Source organism: Asterias rubens, chromosome 2 (genome assembly GCF_902459465.1).
Source record: "Asterias rubens chromosome 2, eAstRub1.3, whole genome shotgun sequence".
Lineage (NCBI taxonomy): Eukaryota > Metazoa > Echinodermata > Asteroidea > Forcipulatida > Asteriidae > Asterias > Asterias rubens.
In genome coordinates this window covers 14,433,637-14,446,709 of record NC_047063.1, presented here as the reverse complement: position 1 = coordinate 14,446,709, position 13,073 = coordinate 14,433,637, and the positions used below count along the sequence as shown (strand labels likewise).

At 38.8% G+C, this 13,073-nt stretch overlaps 1 protein-coding gene across 1 annotated transcript; it reads left to right on the top strand.

Annotated features, from left to right (window-relative positions):
* Nucleotides 1-148: 148 nt before the first annotated feature.
* On the top strand, nt 149-12,782 carry LOC117306819. The gene is made up of 6 exons (XM_033791351.1): nt 149-339; nt 1,072-1,194; nt 2,124-2,213; nt 2,587-2,931; nt 5,527-5,640; nt 6,075-12,782. The coding sequence occupies exons 2-6, from the start codon at nt 1,128-1,130 to the stop codon at nt 10,724-10,726; spliced, it is 5,268 nt and encodes a 1,755-aa protein (XP_033647242.1). The 5' UTR covers nt 149-339; nt 1,072-1,127; the 3' UTR covers nt 10,727-12,782.
* The last annotated feature ends 291 nt before the right edge of the window (nt 12,783-13,073 follow it).

Sequence of the window (13,073 nt, the reverse complement as noted above, 5' to 3'; positions counted from 1 at the left end):
AACTGTTTGGCAATCTGGGAACTCCCCTTCTCCGCCCACTGTACCAACCTGTCGCAACCGTTTTATTACAGCATCAGCAGAATATAGATTGGTGACGACGCGCGGAAAATTATCCGTAGGGGCTAAGCTTAGTAGGGGCCTACGAATACGTCGGGTTGGTTGACATGCACTGTGTAACCCCTGTTGCTTCCACTCCGATCCAGTCAACTCCAGCAGTCCGCCCGACAGTCACAGCTTGACAGTGGCAGTACACACAACACAGAGCCAGAGAAAAGACATTGGAAGGCAATATTATAATCATAGAGCAAGGCCTACCTACATAGGCTACCTTTTCCTTGAGTGAGTAAACTGCCAGTATACAGTAGTATAGACTATCTACTTCTATTTTAAGTCCAAAGAAAAATTCAACCAAGTCCAAGAACAGCTGTATTTTCTCTTTTCAAACTCGGTCTATAACTTGTCAAGTGGTCTGCTTTATACTTTCTTTGGATAACTTTCCGTATGGCGCCACCACTTTTTCACTCATTTTTACAAAAAGGGATATCTCATTGAGGTAAATTAGATACGTTATTATTTCATATCGAATGAAAAAGTGGTGGCGCCACACGGAAACTTTTCCTTAGATCCTTTTCTTTCTGTCAGTTTTGTAAAAAATAGTGTTTTTCTGTCTTGTTGTTGTTTTTTTTTTTTTAGTTCCTAATTTTTGGGTCTTGTTTAGTTTGCATGTTTGTTTGTTTGTTTGTTTGTTTGTTTGTGTGTTTGTTTGTTTGTTTCTAATAAATTTGTGTTTTGGGGTGTTTGATTGCTTGCCTGTTTTGTTCATTCTTTCAATTCAAGTTGGACTTTTTGGTGACTGTAGAATAGAGGCACTTTTGTCAGTCCTGGCAAACCTGGATTGTTGGTGGCCGTATAATGGCCTCAGTCATGTTGTAGTACTTTGTTTTTCTTTGATTGCCCCCCCCCCCATCTTTTTTTTTATTAAGATGTACCCCCCCCCCCCATTTTGTCTGAGTAATTGTTGCAATCAAGTCTAAAATAACTGTATGTCTATAATCACACTTTCTTGCACAGGCATGCCTTAAGTGAAACAAAAACAAGGAACTACAACAACATCAAAACTGAGAGCAATGAGTAATCACAGTAGGGAGGAAAAGTGGACAACAGTTCGAAGAAGTCAAAAGGCTCCACATAAAGGTAACAAATAAAAGATGTTCATGTATTATTTGTTTGTTTATAAACTCTGGTGGTGAAGCAAAATAAAGTACAACTTTTAAAGGGTTGGGTACTTTTTTGTAGGACACAAAGCACGATATCCACAGATTACATTCTCACATAGTTTGAAGATATTACTTGTTGAGGTGCTGTAGTTTTTTAGAAATGAGTAAAACAAGTCACAAAAATAATTTTTGTCTCGGTGAGACGAAAAGTATTTTAGCAAGAAAGTGTCTTTACCCGTTATTATTGTGACATGGTTTTACTCATTTCTCAAGAACTACAGCACCCCAGCAAGTAATATTTTCAGGGAAGCTTTCTACCATCATTGTCTTCAAACTGTACTATGTGTAAGTTTAATGTAAATCTGTGGACATGGTGTTTTGTGTTAGAAAAAGTACCCAAATCCTCTAAGTTGTATACTGTTTACAAACACTATACAATGTACGAGCCAAGAAACCCATTGATAGAAGACAAAAGGAAGGATGCTTTAGTTTTTAGATGTGGGGGAGACCAAAAAAAAAAATCCAGGGAAAACCCATGCAATCAGATGTGGACTGAAAACCCAATCCAGTACTGCCCTGGTGGGAATCAAACTGGGGTCAAAGAGGTGGAAGGTGAGATAAGAAACCACTACACCAACTTGACCTTTGGGTTACTCAAGGTAGCCAACAAATTGGGCCTTATTAATTTTGGTGTTTACCCAAACACCGATGTGTGTTAGCACTGTATATACTCGGTACTTTCCAGAGTCCTGTAAACAAATATCACAGGCATATTACTTGGGTGGGATTTGAACCCATGACCCTTGCATTTCTAGAGCAGTGTCTCACCAAAATTTTGCCTTGTGTGATCGGACCAAAGAGGTGCCATGTTAGAGGATTTAATGGGAAACTCAATATTTTTCACAGGTGCACCTTTACTGTCACCAGAAAGCAGTGCAAGTTCGGATGATGGATCCACCCATGGAGGAAGATCTAGTAGTGATGTTTACCAATCAGGTACTTAAAATATGATAAGACTTGAGGTTTAAGATTAATCGTTTGCTCAATTTCATGGTTTCAGTGTGGACAGTTGATGTTGGCAAGGGGAAATTATATCAACTGTCCACACTAAAACCATGATCTTTGCCCTTTGCACAGACAGCTCGTTGCCTTGAATTGGGGACAGTAGTAAAAAGAAACATTTGAGAACTCTGCATTGTTCAAGACACTTTCATCCAAACACATACACACACAAATTTGTATTGTATAGCATCTGTCAAGGCTCTTTACGATTATGGCGAATCTGTGCAAAGAATGAATATTTGTAGATATTGACCTCTATAAGGCCTAAGGGGTTTTAAATATACTATTTTTTGTATTTTACATTTAGTGGGGCCGCAGACAAAAACATTGAACACACAGTTTCTTCAGAAATTAGCAGGAGGTGTTCATGTCAAGGATTGGAAACCGATCTTCCGGGATCTTGTCAGCCCCTTTATTAAGAACGTAGAGGTTCTCATTGGTGAGATTGAGAAGGATAATCAGAATGACAGCAGAGAGCAGAAGTATCAGGCACTGGTGAAGTGGAAGGGCATCATGCCTGGAGATGATGAGGCTAAATACGAAGCTCTGGAGGCAATCCTTAAGAAACATCACTGCTGGGAGGACAGTGATCAAGAGGTGGAGAGTGTGAATACTGGTGGAGCTACAAAGAAGAAACCAAAACAGAAAGACAGTAAGTACCGAATTTTCCTGCGGATAAGACGCGTCTTATCTGACTTTTTTACCCCAAAAACGTTGTTGCGTCTTATCTTGCGGTGCGCCTTGTCTGCTGACGATTGAATTTTTTGGATAATAAATGTTGGTGCTGTCCCATCTAGTGACGTTGTATCTGTTCACTTGTTGTAAATTGAAAAGTGTATTGTGTTTTAATACGATTCCAATTATAGTAACTGTGCTGTACTGTTTCCACTGTTGTTATTATAAACATAGTGGTGATGGGAAATAGTTTAACCGAGTTGGTCTGTAGTGAATGTAATATTTGCGAGATTAAGAATATTGTTGCAGATCCTTGGGTAGCCGAGCGTCTACTACTGTCCGCAGGAATATACATTACAGACAAATAAAAGCAGGTTTATTGTTTTGTTCATAGTACACTGTAAAAAGGAAAAGAAAAAAAATTCCAATATTATCTGGTGCAATGTCACAGTATCGCAGTGTAGGGCATAATAATCAAGTTATGGGTGTGTTTTGGCGAAGATGGCTGGAACAAGTTCACTGACTGAAACAATTTCTGAGAGTAAAATGGGTCGGTAAAACAGAAACAGTTCATGCCGATTCTTTTGAAAATTTATGTTCTTAAGATGTGCAGCCCTCATTTTATCAGTTTGTAAATGGTGTTTGAAGTTTTGCATGGTGTGGAGAATAAGAGCAACTATAAATATAAATATTAATAGTAAACTTGCGGGTACAACCATATGGGTAAAATCTCTATTGAAGGAGTGGTGGCTCTAAAAAGAGCCGGTTTTGTCTCGACGTTTCGAACAGTATACTCTGCTCGTCTTCAGGAGAAGATGTGCAGTATACCGAGTATACTGTTTGAAACGTCAAGACCAAACCGGCTCTTTTCAGAGCCACCACTCCTTCAAAAGAGATTTTACCCATGGTTGTACCCGCAAGTTTACTATTAGTATTTATATTTATAGTTGCTCTTATCAGTTTGTAATATTGTATCACATTATTTAATTGTTATGCTTCAAGTGAAATTTTGTGAGAGTTTTTAGATAAAACTAAGCCTATTGGATCCAACAAGTCTGTTACTGTTTGGTCGGAACAGCCTCGTCACCGCAGTTCAATTGAACATGGGAAATGCTCAACCAATGACCGAAGTTCAAACATGTTTCTTGGTTGGGGTTGTCAAACGCACTCCTGTTGGTTATAAAATGTCTGTTGGCAATTCTTGATGCTTGTTTCTTTGAGCACAACAATTTACCATGTTAGTTGCTTTGTGGGTTGGAATGGACATGGAACAGTAGGTCCCCAGCAAGAGTAAGAGATATTCTGACAGGAAATATTTATTTCGTACTGACGTACATACAGCTGAGACCAAACAAACATAACCGATTAAAAAGAACAACATTGCTTTAGGTTTATGAGTAGACTATTCCAATATTCTGTTGCTCGTTGCACAATCACAGTTTTTATGAATGGAAGTTCTATTCTAGTAGTTGACATACATGTACAAATCCCCCGTCAATGCTTTACGATTGCCGTAAGAATGTATCGATGAAGCTAAAGTAAACATTTCATTAAAGAGCGGCTGATGGATAAAAGGCTGTATATTATTGTTCTTGAACATGAATTTACCCAAGTTCAGACTTTATAAATTCGAGCACCTTAAGTTTGCCAAATATGAGAAAGATTGTTGGCTTTTGTGATAATTCAAATGCTTTCTTTTGCAATAGTAAAGGTTTGTACATAGCGTCTCATTGTGACCCCAGGATAGTATTGTATAATTTAAATTATATGAAAGAATAAATGCATTGTATAATCTTAACAAAAGAAATTGTGGTAGAAAATATTTCAATCTGTTAATAATACCAACATTTTTTGAGATTTTGGTGCTTAAAACATATATTGACCCAATTCACCTGACGTCATCATCGGAATAATCTTGGAACCGCCATACTGGTGGGCAATGTAACTGTGCGTTATTCAGTGAAGTAAGCATTTTAGGCGATGCAGCGTTAAACCTATTGACCACCAAAATGGTGAGTGTGGCACAGTCGCCGCCTGTGACAGGCGTGCAAGGGGTCAATAGATGTGTTTTTTCCAAGACAAGTTCTCATCAATATTTATCTTCAACTCTTTGTTGGTTGAGAGCAATGTGATTTAAACAGAGGGGTACATGGCGCACATATTTCCTTTGCCTGGCACAACAAATTATACAGTTTGTTTTAAGATCATAGATTGACAGTTATATTTGCTAGAAGCCAGTTACGTATTTTAACAAGCTCTATGTTAAGGTTTTGTATAGCTATGTCAACATTGTTCAACTCGATTCAATTCAATTCAATTAAAAAAACTTTAATCATCCTCAATAGGCAATTATATCAGTTGGCCAGCTCCATATAAAAACGTTAACAGTTAAGGCTAGAAATAGCGGTATACAATTATTTAAAAATATAAAGATTATTTGAAAAAATGGAAATAAGCAGATATATGTAAAAGTGGTTGAAATGACGTCAATTATATACAAGTGAATACATGTTTGTTCTGAGATATTATTTCACAAAATCTATCATGAAATGCTCATTGTTCTCATTTTCAGCTGGAGCAAAGCCTAAAGTACCTCCAAAGCTAGAGTATGAGGTTAACGCTCAGGGAGTTCTTAATATTGAACTGGAAGGGAGTCCGGAACCATTGCTTCAAGTAAAACGAGAGGGTAAGATTCTCTTTGTTTCGTCATTTTTAAGTCCAAGAGAGAAAACTGTTTTATTCAAAGTGAGGTTGAACAAGGGGCAACTGATATCTTTTTACATAACCACATTACTTTGAAGTGAAATGTTTCTCAAAAAGCGTTTTAATTGCCATAAATGTCAAGAGTAATAACCAATTGTATACTTTCCCTTTTAAAAACAGCGATGTGAACATATATGATTTGGTAACATTTTTTATTTGGTACAAATTTGAGCCATGGAAATACGACTGTTTGCAAATGCTTTGTTGAAATTTTCTAAACAAGCTATCCCAATGAAATGGTATTCGGCAAACAATGTATGAACTATGAAATGCAAATAACAAAGATAACAAATAAAAAAAAACTAAATTGAAGGCTCACAAAATGAAGTTACAGTTAACCTTTGTCCCTTTTTGCAGGTGTCCACACGGTTGATAAAGTTAGTGTTGCAGATGCCTTGTTGGTTTCCATTATTAATCCAAGCTCTGCAAATCTCAAATTTAAGATGGAGCTGACAGAGTTGACAGAACGCTACAGTGGCAAGTATGGTAAAATGGGTTTATCATTTAAGGACATTGGTGTCGGAAGAGTCGAGTCATTTGTAAGGAATAAAAGTAGATCGTTGAAATTAATAGAAGACCCAAGTCACAAGAAATGCGTTCAAGAGGTGGAAGCTGACACGTGTGAAGGAGGTGAAGATGTGCAAGCAGTACATCCGGCTCTGAATCCACAGTTTTCTGAGAGTGAATCCGAGTTGGAGAATTGGGACAGGTATGAGACTGCATCTGAGCGGTCAATGTACACACCTACAAGCCAATGGGTTCTAGCCCAGAGCCCGAGAGCGAAAAAACACGGAGATCATCCCAGGTCGAGTGACGGTGAACTTCCAGGATCGAATGCTTTCAATCAGGAGATAGAAGAAGCTCAGTTGAAAGATCTAATCGTAAAGTGTGAGGGAAGTACGATTATATTTAGGACAGAGGAAGAGTACATGTATTCTAAAGAAGCTGGTTCAAATTTATTTACCAAGGATGTTGTGGCCTTATGGAATACACCACGAAAGGGTCCTGCACATATTGTTGTAGGCGTAGAAGCTCAACTATCTCCCCCACATAGGTTAGTTGGTATAACACAACCCTTATTTGATGGCAATTTTCAAGATAAGTTTAAGGAATCCAGTTTCTCTGTCAAGCCATCTTTTGTCTATTCCGAGGTTGAAAGTTCAGATAAGGTGTTTGGAGTAATATCTGTAGCAGATGGTGGGGGCTCTGATAAAGTGTGCTATGCTAAAGAGAATTGTTTGACGGGGGATAAATGGTCTCAAAATGACATCCTATTCAGAAAGGGGAATACAACACAATGTGCCACTCGATATGATCAATCCTCTATCTATAGATGGTTCTTGAGCTCACCTGTTAATACTGCTGGTGCACCTTATTGTAGCATGAGTGAAAGAAGTGAAGACTTTGAAGATTTTATGAAGCAGTTGGATGTGGAGAACTATGAAAGACGCAGCTACTTATTAATAGTAAGCCGTTGCTCAGATGAAACACCTCATTTGGCAGATTTAGCTGATTTCCCATGGGACCAAGTCTGGGATTTTGATCCTGACAGCCGAGAAAGTGGCTTGCTTGCCGTCTGTGAGTCTGAGGACCAAGTAAGGTTATCTCTTAAGACCTGGAGCGATCCTCCACCACATGCTATGTCTGAAGCCTGTTCTTTGTGGCTATTTGTCAGAGGCCTGAGAAAGAGAGAGGACAGTCTTGTTGAAGGAAATGCTCGAACATGGAATACACGGGTGAAAAAGGGGCTGGATGGTTATTTTCAGCTTCTTAACAAGGGTTGTGAGAAGAAGCCACTGACGGTGGTTGTCCTTTGGTACGGAAACAAGGAGTGCATTAAGCATCTACACCGTACTTTACTCAACATTGACAACGATGGTATCCAATACCTGATATGTATGCCACAATATCCAGAGGATAAAGAAAACCGTGGTTTGATTTTTGACATCTGTAACAACTTGGATATTCCAAGGGTTATTGAGTTGCCCCTGGACAGATTGTGCTGTGGGCTGCATGAGGACCCTAGATATGGTAAGAAACAGCAAGTCCTCGGTCTCCAGCTACCGGGTAGTACTCAAAATACAAGTGTTGACAAGTATAAAGCACAGTGGCTCCAGCAACACCTTGAAGTACTCTGCAAGTCTTATGACGATCTTACCATCACACAAGACGGCATCAAACATGGAGAGAGCTTTATGAAAGGGGGAACATTAAGCTGGGAAGATAAACATCTTGGTACTTGTGATGCAAATCGGACGCTGTCCACCAAGCTCAAAGACTACCTAACAAAACAACTCACAAAAGATGTTTCAGCTTGTGTAAAAGTTTACCATGAACCTGGCGCAGGAGGAACAACGTTAAGTCGACAGATGCTGTGGGAATTCCATACACGGTATCCTTGTGCATATGCCTTTGCAGATGCCATTGACCCATCTGAACTTTGTCCTCGACTAGAGTTCTTGTTTGAAAGTACTAATCTACCAGTTATTCTCCTCGTTGATGGACAAGAGTCTAGACTCGTCAAAGAGTTGTTTCAGAGAAGCAGCAAGAAAATCCCTATCATCATTCTGAGTGTCCATCGATACACAATGGAGATAGGGAACAAAACACAGCAAGGCGAAAGGTTTTGGCTCAAAGGTGAGGTTGACAGTGTAGAGGCAGAACGCTTCCGGGCTGTTTTCTCTTCGCAGTTGTGCTCTGGGGGAACACAGTCAGAGTTGAGAAGAATGGCCCAGGATGTCAAAGATGGAAAGAGACACTTTGTATATGAATTTGGTCTCACTGTCTATCATGAAGGGTACACTGGACTCCGATCATATGTTGCCGGATTCCTTGAGTTGCCAAGAGACGGCCATCTAAGTAATTGGCAGAAAGCAGTTGGCTACTTGGCTTTAGCATACTTTTATGGGCATCAGAAAGTCCCGTGCCAGTTCTTTTCAGACCTGTTTGGCAAAAACAGAACTGAAATAGTCAAAGCCGATGAAGACTTGACGCACAGTGGAAAGCAGTTTGTCATTGAGGACAAACAAAGCTGCACATGGAGAATTACCCATTATGCTGTAGCCCAGGAAATTCTTGAGCAGATTCTGACCCCTGGTTTTACCCCTGCTAATGACAAAGATGGTACACGTAGGCTAAGCAGTCGTGCCCTAAGGAACCTTAAGGACTTTGCAATGAAATTTTTGACATATGCCAGCACGACCCATCTACACTTGTCCATAATGGGCATCTTGCAGGTTATGTTCATCCATCGTGATTACAAAGAAGTTGGACAGGCTGCCCATAAACGAGAAAGTCTCTCCAGACTACTTTTTGATCTCCCCTCCTCTGACCAACTGGACATAATGGAGCACCTTGTGAAGTGTTTCCCTACAAATCCCACTTTCTTTTCTCACTTGGGAAGATTACATATCTGGATACAAAACTTTTCTCACGCAGAAAAGCATCTGACTACAGCAAAAGATCTCAGGCTGAGAGAAATCAAGACCAAAGAGGAAAAGTACTCTCAGAATAGAGGTGACCAAGTAAATGAAAGTGAATTTTCCCAAGACGCCAATCTGTGCACAATATATCATAACTTTGGCATTCTCTACCATGAAGAAATAAAACAACTCATTGGTGGTGGAAAACATGGCAGTGGCAAACAGTACAAGTGCAATCCTTACAAAGAAGGCCTCATTCAGGAATTGTGTAAGAAAGCATGTTCTGCAATTAACAACTTCACCAGCTGTAGACAGTACCGGAAAAAAGGCATGGATATAAGTTATGGCTTTTTGGGAGAAATCAAGGTGTACCTGCATGTTGCCGATTTCATACAGACACGCTTCAAACCAGATGGGTACTATGGATTTCTTGAATCACAAGGAAAACCGGAAAACATGATCAACCTTTTGGAGAAGTGCTTTAACAAAGCACATAGTCTTCTAGGAGAGTACCAGGATCTGATAACATCAGACCCAGATGACAAGCCAGTCACTGACGATTTTAATTATTGTAGGAACTGGTTTCACGCAATATTTGATGATGCAGAGACAGCTTTGAATTACTGGCAGGGAACCGACAGTGTAGACAGCATCAGAAGTAAAATAGCCGTTTATAAACTGAAACACCAAAAAGATAAGCCACTGGCTCGTGGGTCAGCCGAGGCTATTAATAACATTACTTCAAAAGAAGATGTGGATAGCATAACTGAGCTGTATGAACGAATGTTCGGGGATGCGTACAAGAAAAACATCCGTCTCGATATAAGTGCTGACCTGCGTGACTGGATGCTTGTGATACGTAACATCAAACGGTCTACTGTATACCCACTTGCAGGAAAGGTTCTTCATCACGTAACAAACTGCTGCAGTTTATCTATCCGCCCATCCCCCACAGCATTATACTACAGCTTTATTCTCAACGTTACGCTTGCCCTTTTCACACACAGTAAGAAGTACTTCACCGAGGCAAACAGCATCCTTAACAAACTGAGGAAAGTGAGGTCAAAATTGAATGAATCTTACAGAACCTTTACTTGGGAGTGGCTTGGGTTGAAGGTAGATGGATGTAGTATTGATTGTTTAGTCCACAGAAGTTCTCTGGGTGTGTGGAATTCAGAGAAACGCTTTTGGCAAGATGAGAGAGCTCATGCCAAGCTACAAGTATTCACAGGGGTTATCACAGAAAGTAAGATGCCCCTCTTGGGCAGGATCTGCATTACAACAGATAGCACTGAAGTCAGGCACTCCGCGAGTCCAAGTGAAGGCAGACACTCTGGGAGTTCGCTCAGTGCAGCGTTTGTGCCAAAAGAGTGTGGACTGTTTGGGAAGCACTACCTGAACACAGAGGTGGAGTTCTACATCGGATTCAATATTGAGCATGGTGTTCAAGCTTACAATGTTTGTGAACTCAAGAAGTATCCATGTCACAACTGTAATGCAAAGGGGCCGGTTTCAAAGCTTAATCCAATAAAGAAAGGCTGCGTAAAGTGTAACCATCCTGTACATGTCCATAAAGATTCTGAATAAGAGTAAGCTGTTTAAGGAAACAGTCAGCAAGCAAACCAGGACATGTAAGTGTTTGTGTCTCTTCCAACTACTTTTGATCTCTTTCCACCCTTTTGTCTTGGCCAAAAGGCTCTACTTGGACAGTGCTTTGAATCTTCCTTTGCTTTGCTCATCCCTACTTTGAATCAGACAGGGACTGTAAAATGAGCAAAATTAACTGCCTACGCATGATCTGCAAATACTTCACTATAAAGTGCTATTTTGAGGCAAATGCATTTATAACCACTTCAGTTTAGTACAAACAAATCTTCACTCTGCCACACTATTGAGCACTACTAGTAAAGTTAAGCTTGCATAAAGCATGCTTAAGCACAAATAGTAGCTAAGCACAACACAATATGCTTACCAGAATAAAGTCACCAACCATGTAATATGTATCATTTGTGGCAGGTAAATGTCAAGTAATATTTCCTGGTAAGCAGCTCTATGAAAATGGCCCCATGTAAGTCTACTGCCACCTTTTGTTCCAAACTCTCACATTGGGCTTTCTCATGTATTCCCACAATGGCAACAAAAATCGTCCTTAATCACGTACTTAACAAACTATGCCAATCGGAGCACTTTGACTTCACCACAGAGCTTTGTGTTGCATACACTATGTGGACATTCCTTCGTTATGTGATTAACACTGTGAGGACATGTGTAAGTCCACACAGTGTTTGTTTTATAATGTGGACCATATTTTGCTCTCAGATTTAAACTTTGAAAGCAATGCTTAAAAACAGATTCTACTGCCCAGATTATCTTCATACTATGTACATGTACTCTTCCTTTGTAATAATGCACATATGATTTTATATGCAACTTAAAGTGCAGATTCCTGCATTATGACCAAAACCAATCCCTTGTAAAAATTAACATATTATGATTAGAACTAGTCTTTGAAACAGATTTGATAGATTATTGAATTGTAAAATGTTTTCCATGCTGCCAAAACAATATGTATGGCTGCATAAACTTAAAGGGAGTTCTGAGTAAGATTTCTTGCTGTACATGTACTTTGCTAAAGATTTATGTTGTATTGGACAAGAAACTCATACAAGGAAAACCCTAATGCATGGCTTAAAATGCAATAGACCTCTTGCATGTGACATCACACTCTCAAAAAGCGCCCTCACTGGTGTCAAAGGAGCGAATGATTGGACGATGGCTGTTCTTTGTGTGTAATAATAAGCGCGTATGCTCATCGTTCCTGTAGCGTGTCGTGTTATGCAAAGGGTATATTCATTATATCCAGCACCTGATTTCCATCAATTTAACTTTTTGTATAAAAAAATTTGTGCATAAATATTTATTTTTGATTGGCAATAATATGCTTAAAAAAGAGTACAATTTTAAGTTGTTTTTGTTTATTTTAAGGTTATGTGAAACACGTTGTATTTTTCCATGGTGTAAAGCATATGTATGTCATAATTTGGTTTACATCTTATATTTTTAACACATGTTGTAAAACTTTCAAAAGGTGCATTTATCTCATTATTCCATAATAAAAATTCCTGGCAGCTCTTGAATTTTTTTAAGGTCAGTAAGTTTACATCTTTATGGCCCAAGTTAAGTTGAGCTGTTTGTTTACAGAAACATTTATATCAAAAAGGTTTACTTAAAAATTTGTAGCAAACAGTTAACATTCAACTTGTAGGTTTACTCTCAGATTAAGTGGACTGTCATTTTGGAAAAAAAGTTAAACAAATCACAGCAACACATATTTGAATATCTGTTTTGTTGTTGGTTTTTATACAAATGTTCCAATGTTGGTGAACTAATTTAAAACAAAAAATGTAAAACTTTTTGAAGACCACACAGATCTGCAGTCCTTGACATAAGAAATATCACATTCTGAAATACTGCCTGCTGTAAAATCTATATTTTTTAATAAACATATTTATGTACAGTATACGAATGAGTAATGACCAAAGAAGTTCAAAACTTCATCAATTGTAAGTTTACTACAAACAAATTAATAGTTTGACAATTTCATAAGTGGGTTTTAAAGGCACTGGACACCTTTGATTGGTAATTGTCGAAGACCAGTCTTTTCACTTGGTGTATCTCAACATATGCATAAAATAACAAACCTGTGAAAATTTGAACTCAATTGGTTGTCGAAGTTGCAAGAGAATAATGGAAGAAAAACATTGTGTCGCACAAGTTGTGTGCTCTTAACCTCAGTTAAAACATTTTTCTCAAAAACTACGTTTCTTCAGGGGGAACCATTACTCACAATGTTTTATACTATCAACAGCTCTCTGTTGCTCTTTACCAAGTAAGGTTTTATGCTGACAATAATTTTGAGCAATTACCAATAGTG

Coding starts and splice junctions, on each gene's coding strand:
- LOC117306819 (XM_033791351.1), top strand. CDS start 1,128: ATGAGTAATCACAGTAGGGAGGAAAAGTGGACAACAGTTCGAAGAAGT. Junction 2,932..5,526: donor GAAACCAAAACAGAAAGACA/GTAAGTACCGAA, acceptor TCTCATTTTCAG/CTGGAGCAAAGCCTAAAGTA. Junction 5,641..6,074: donor GCTTCAAGTAAAACGAGAGG/GTAAGATTCTCT, acceptor CCCTTTTTGCAG/GTGTCCACACGGTTGATAAA.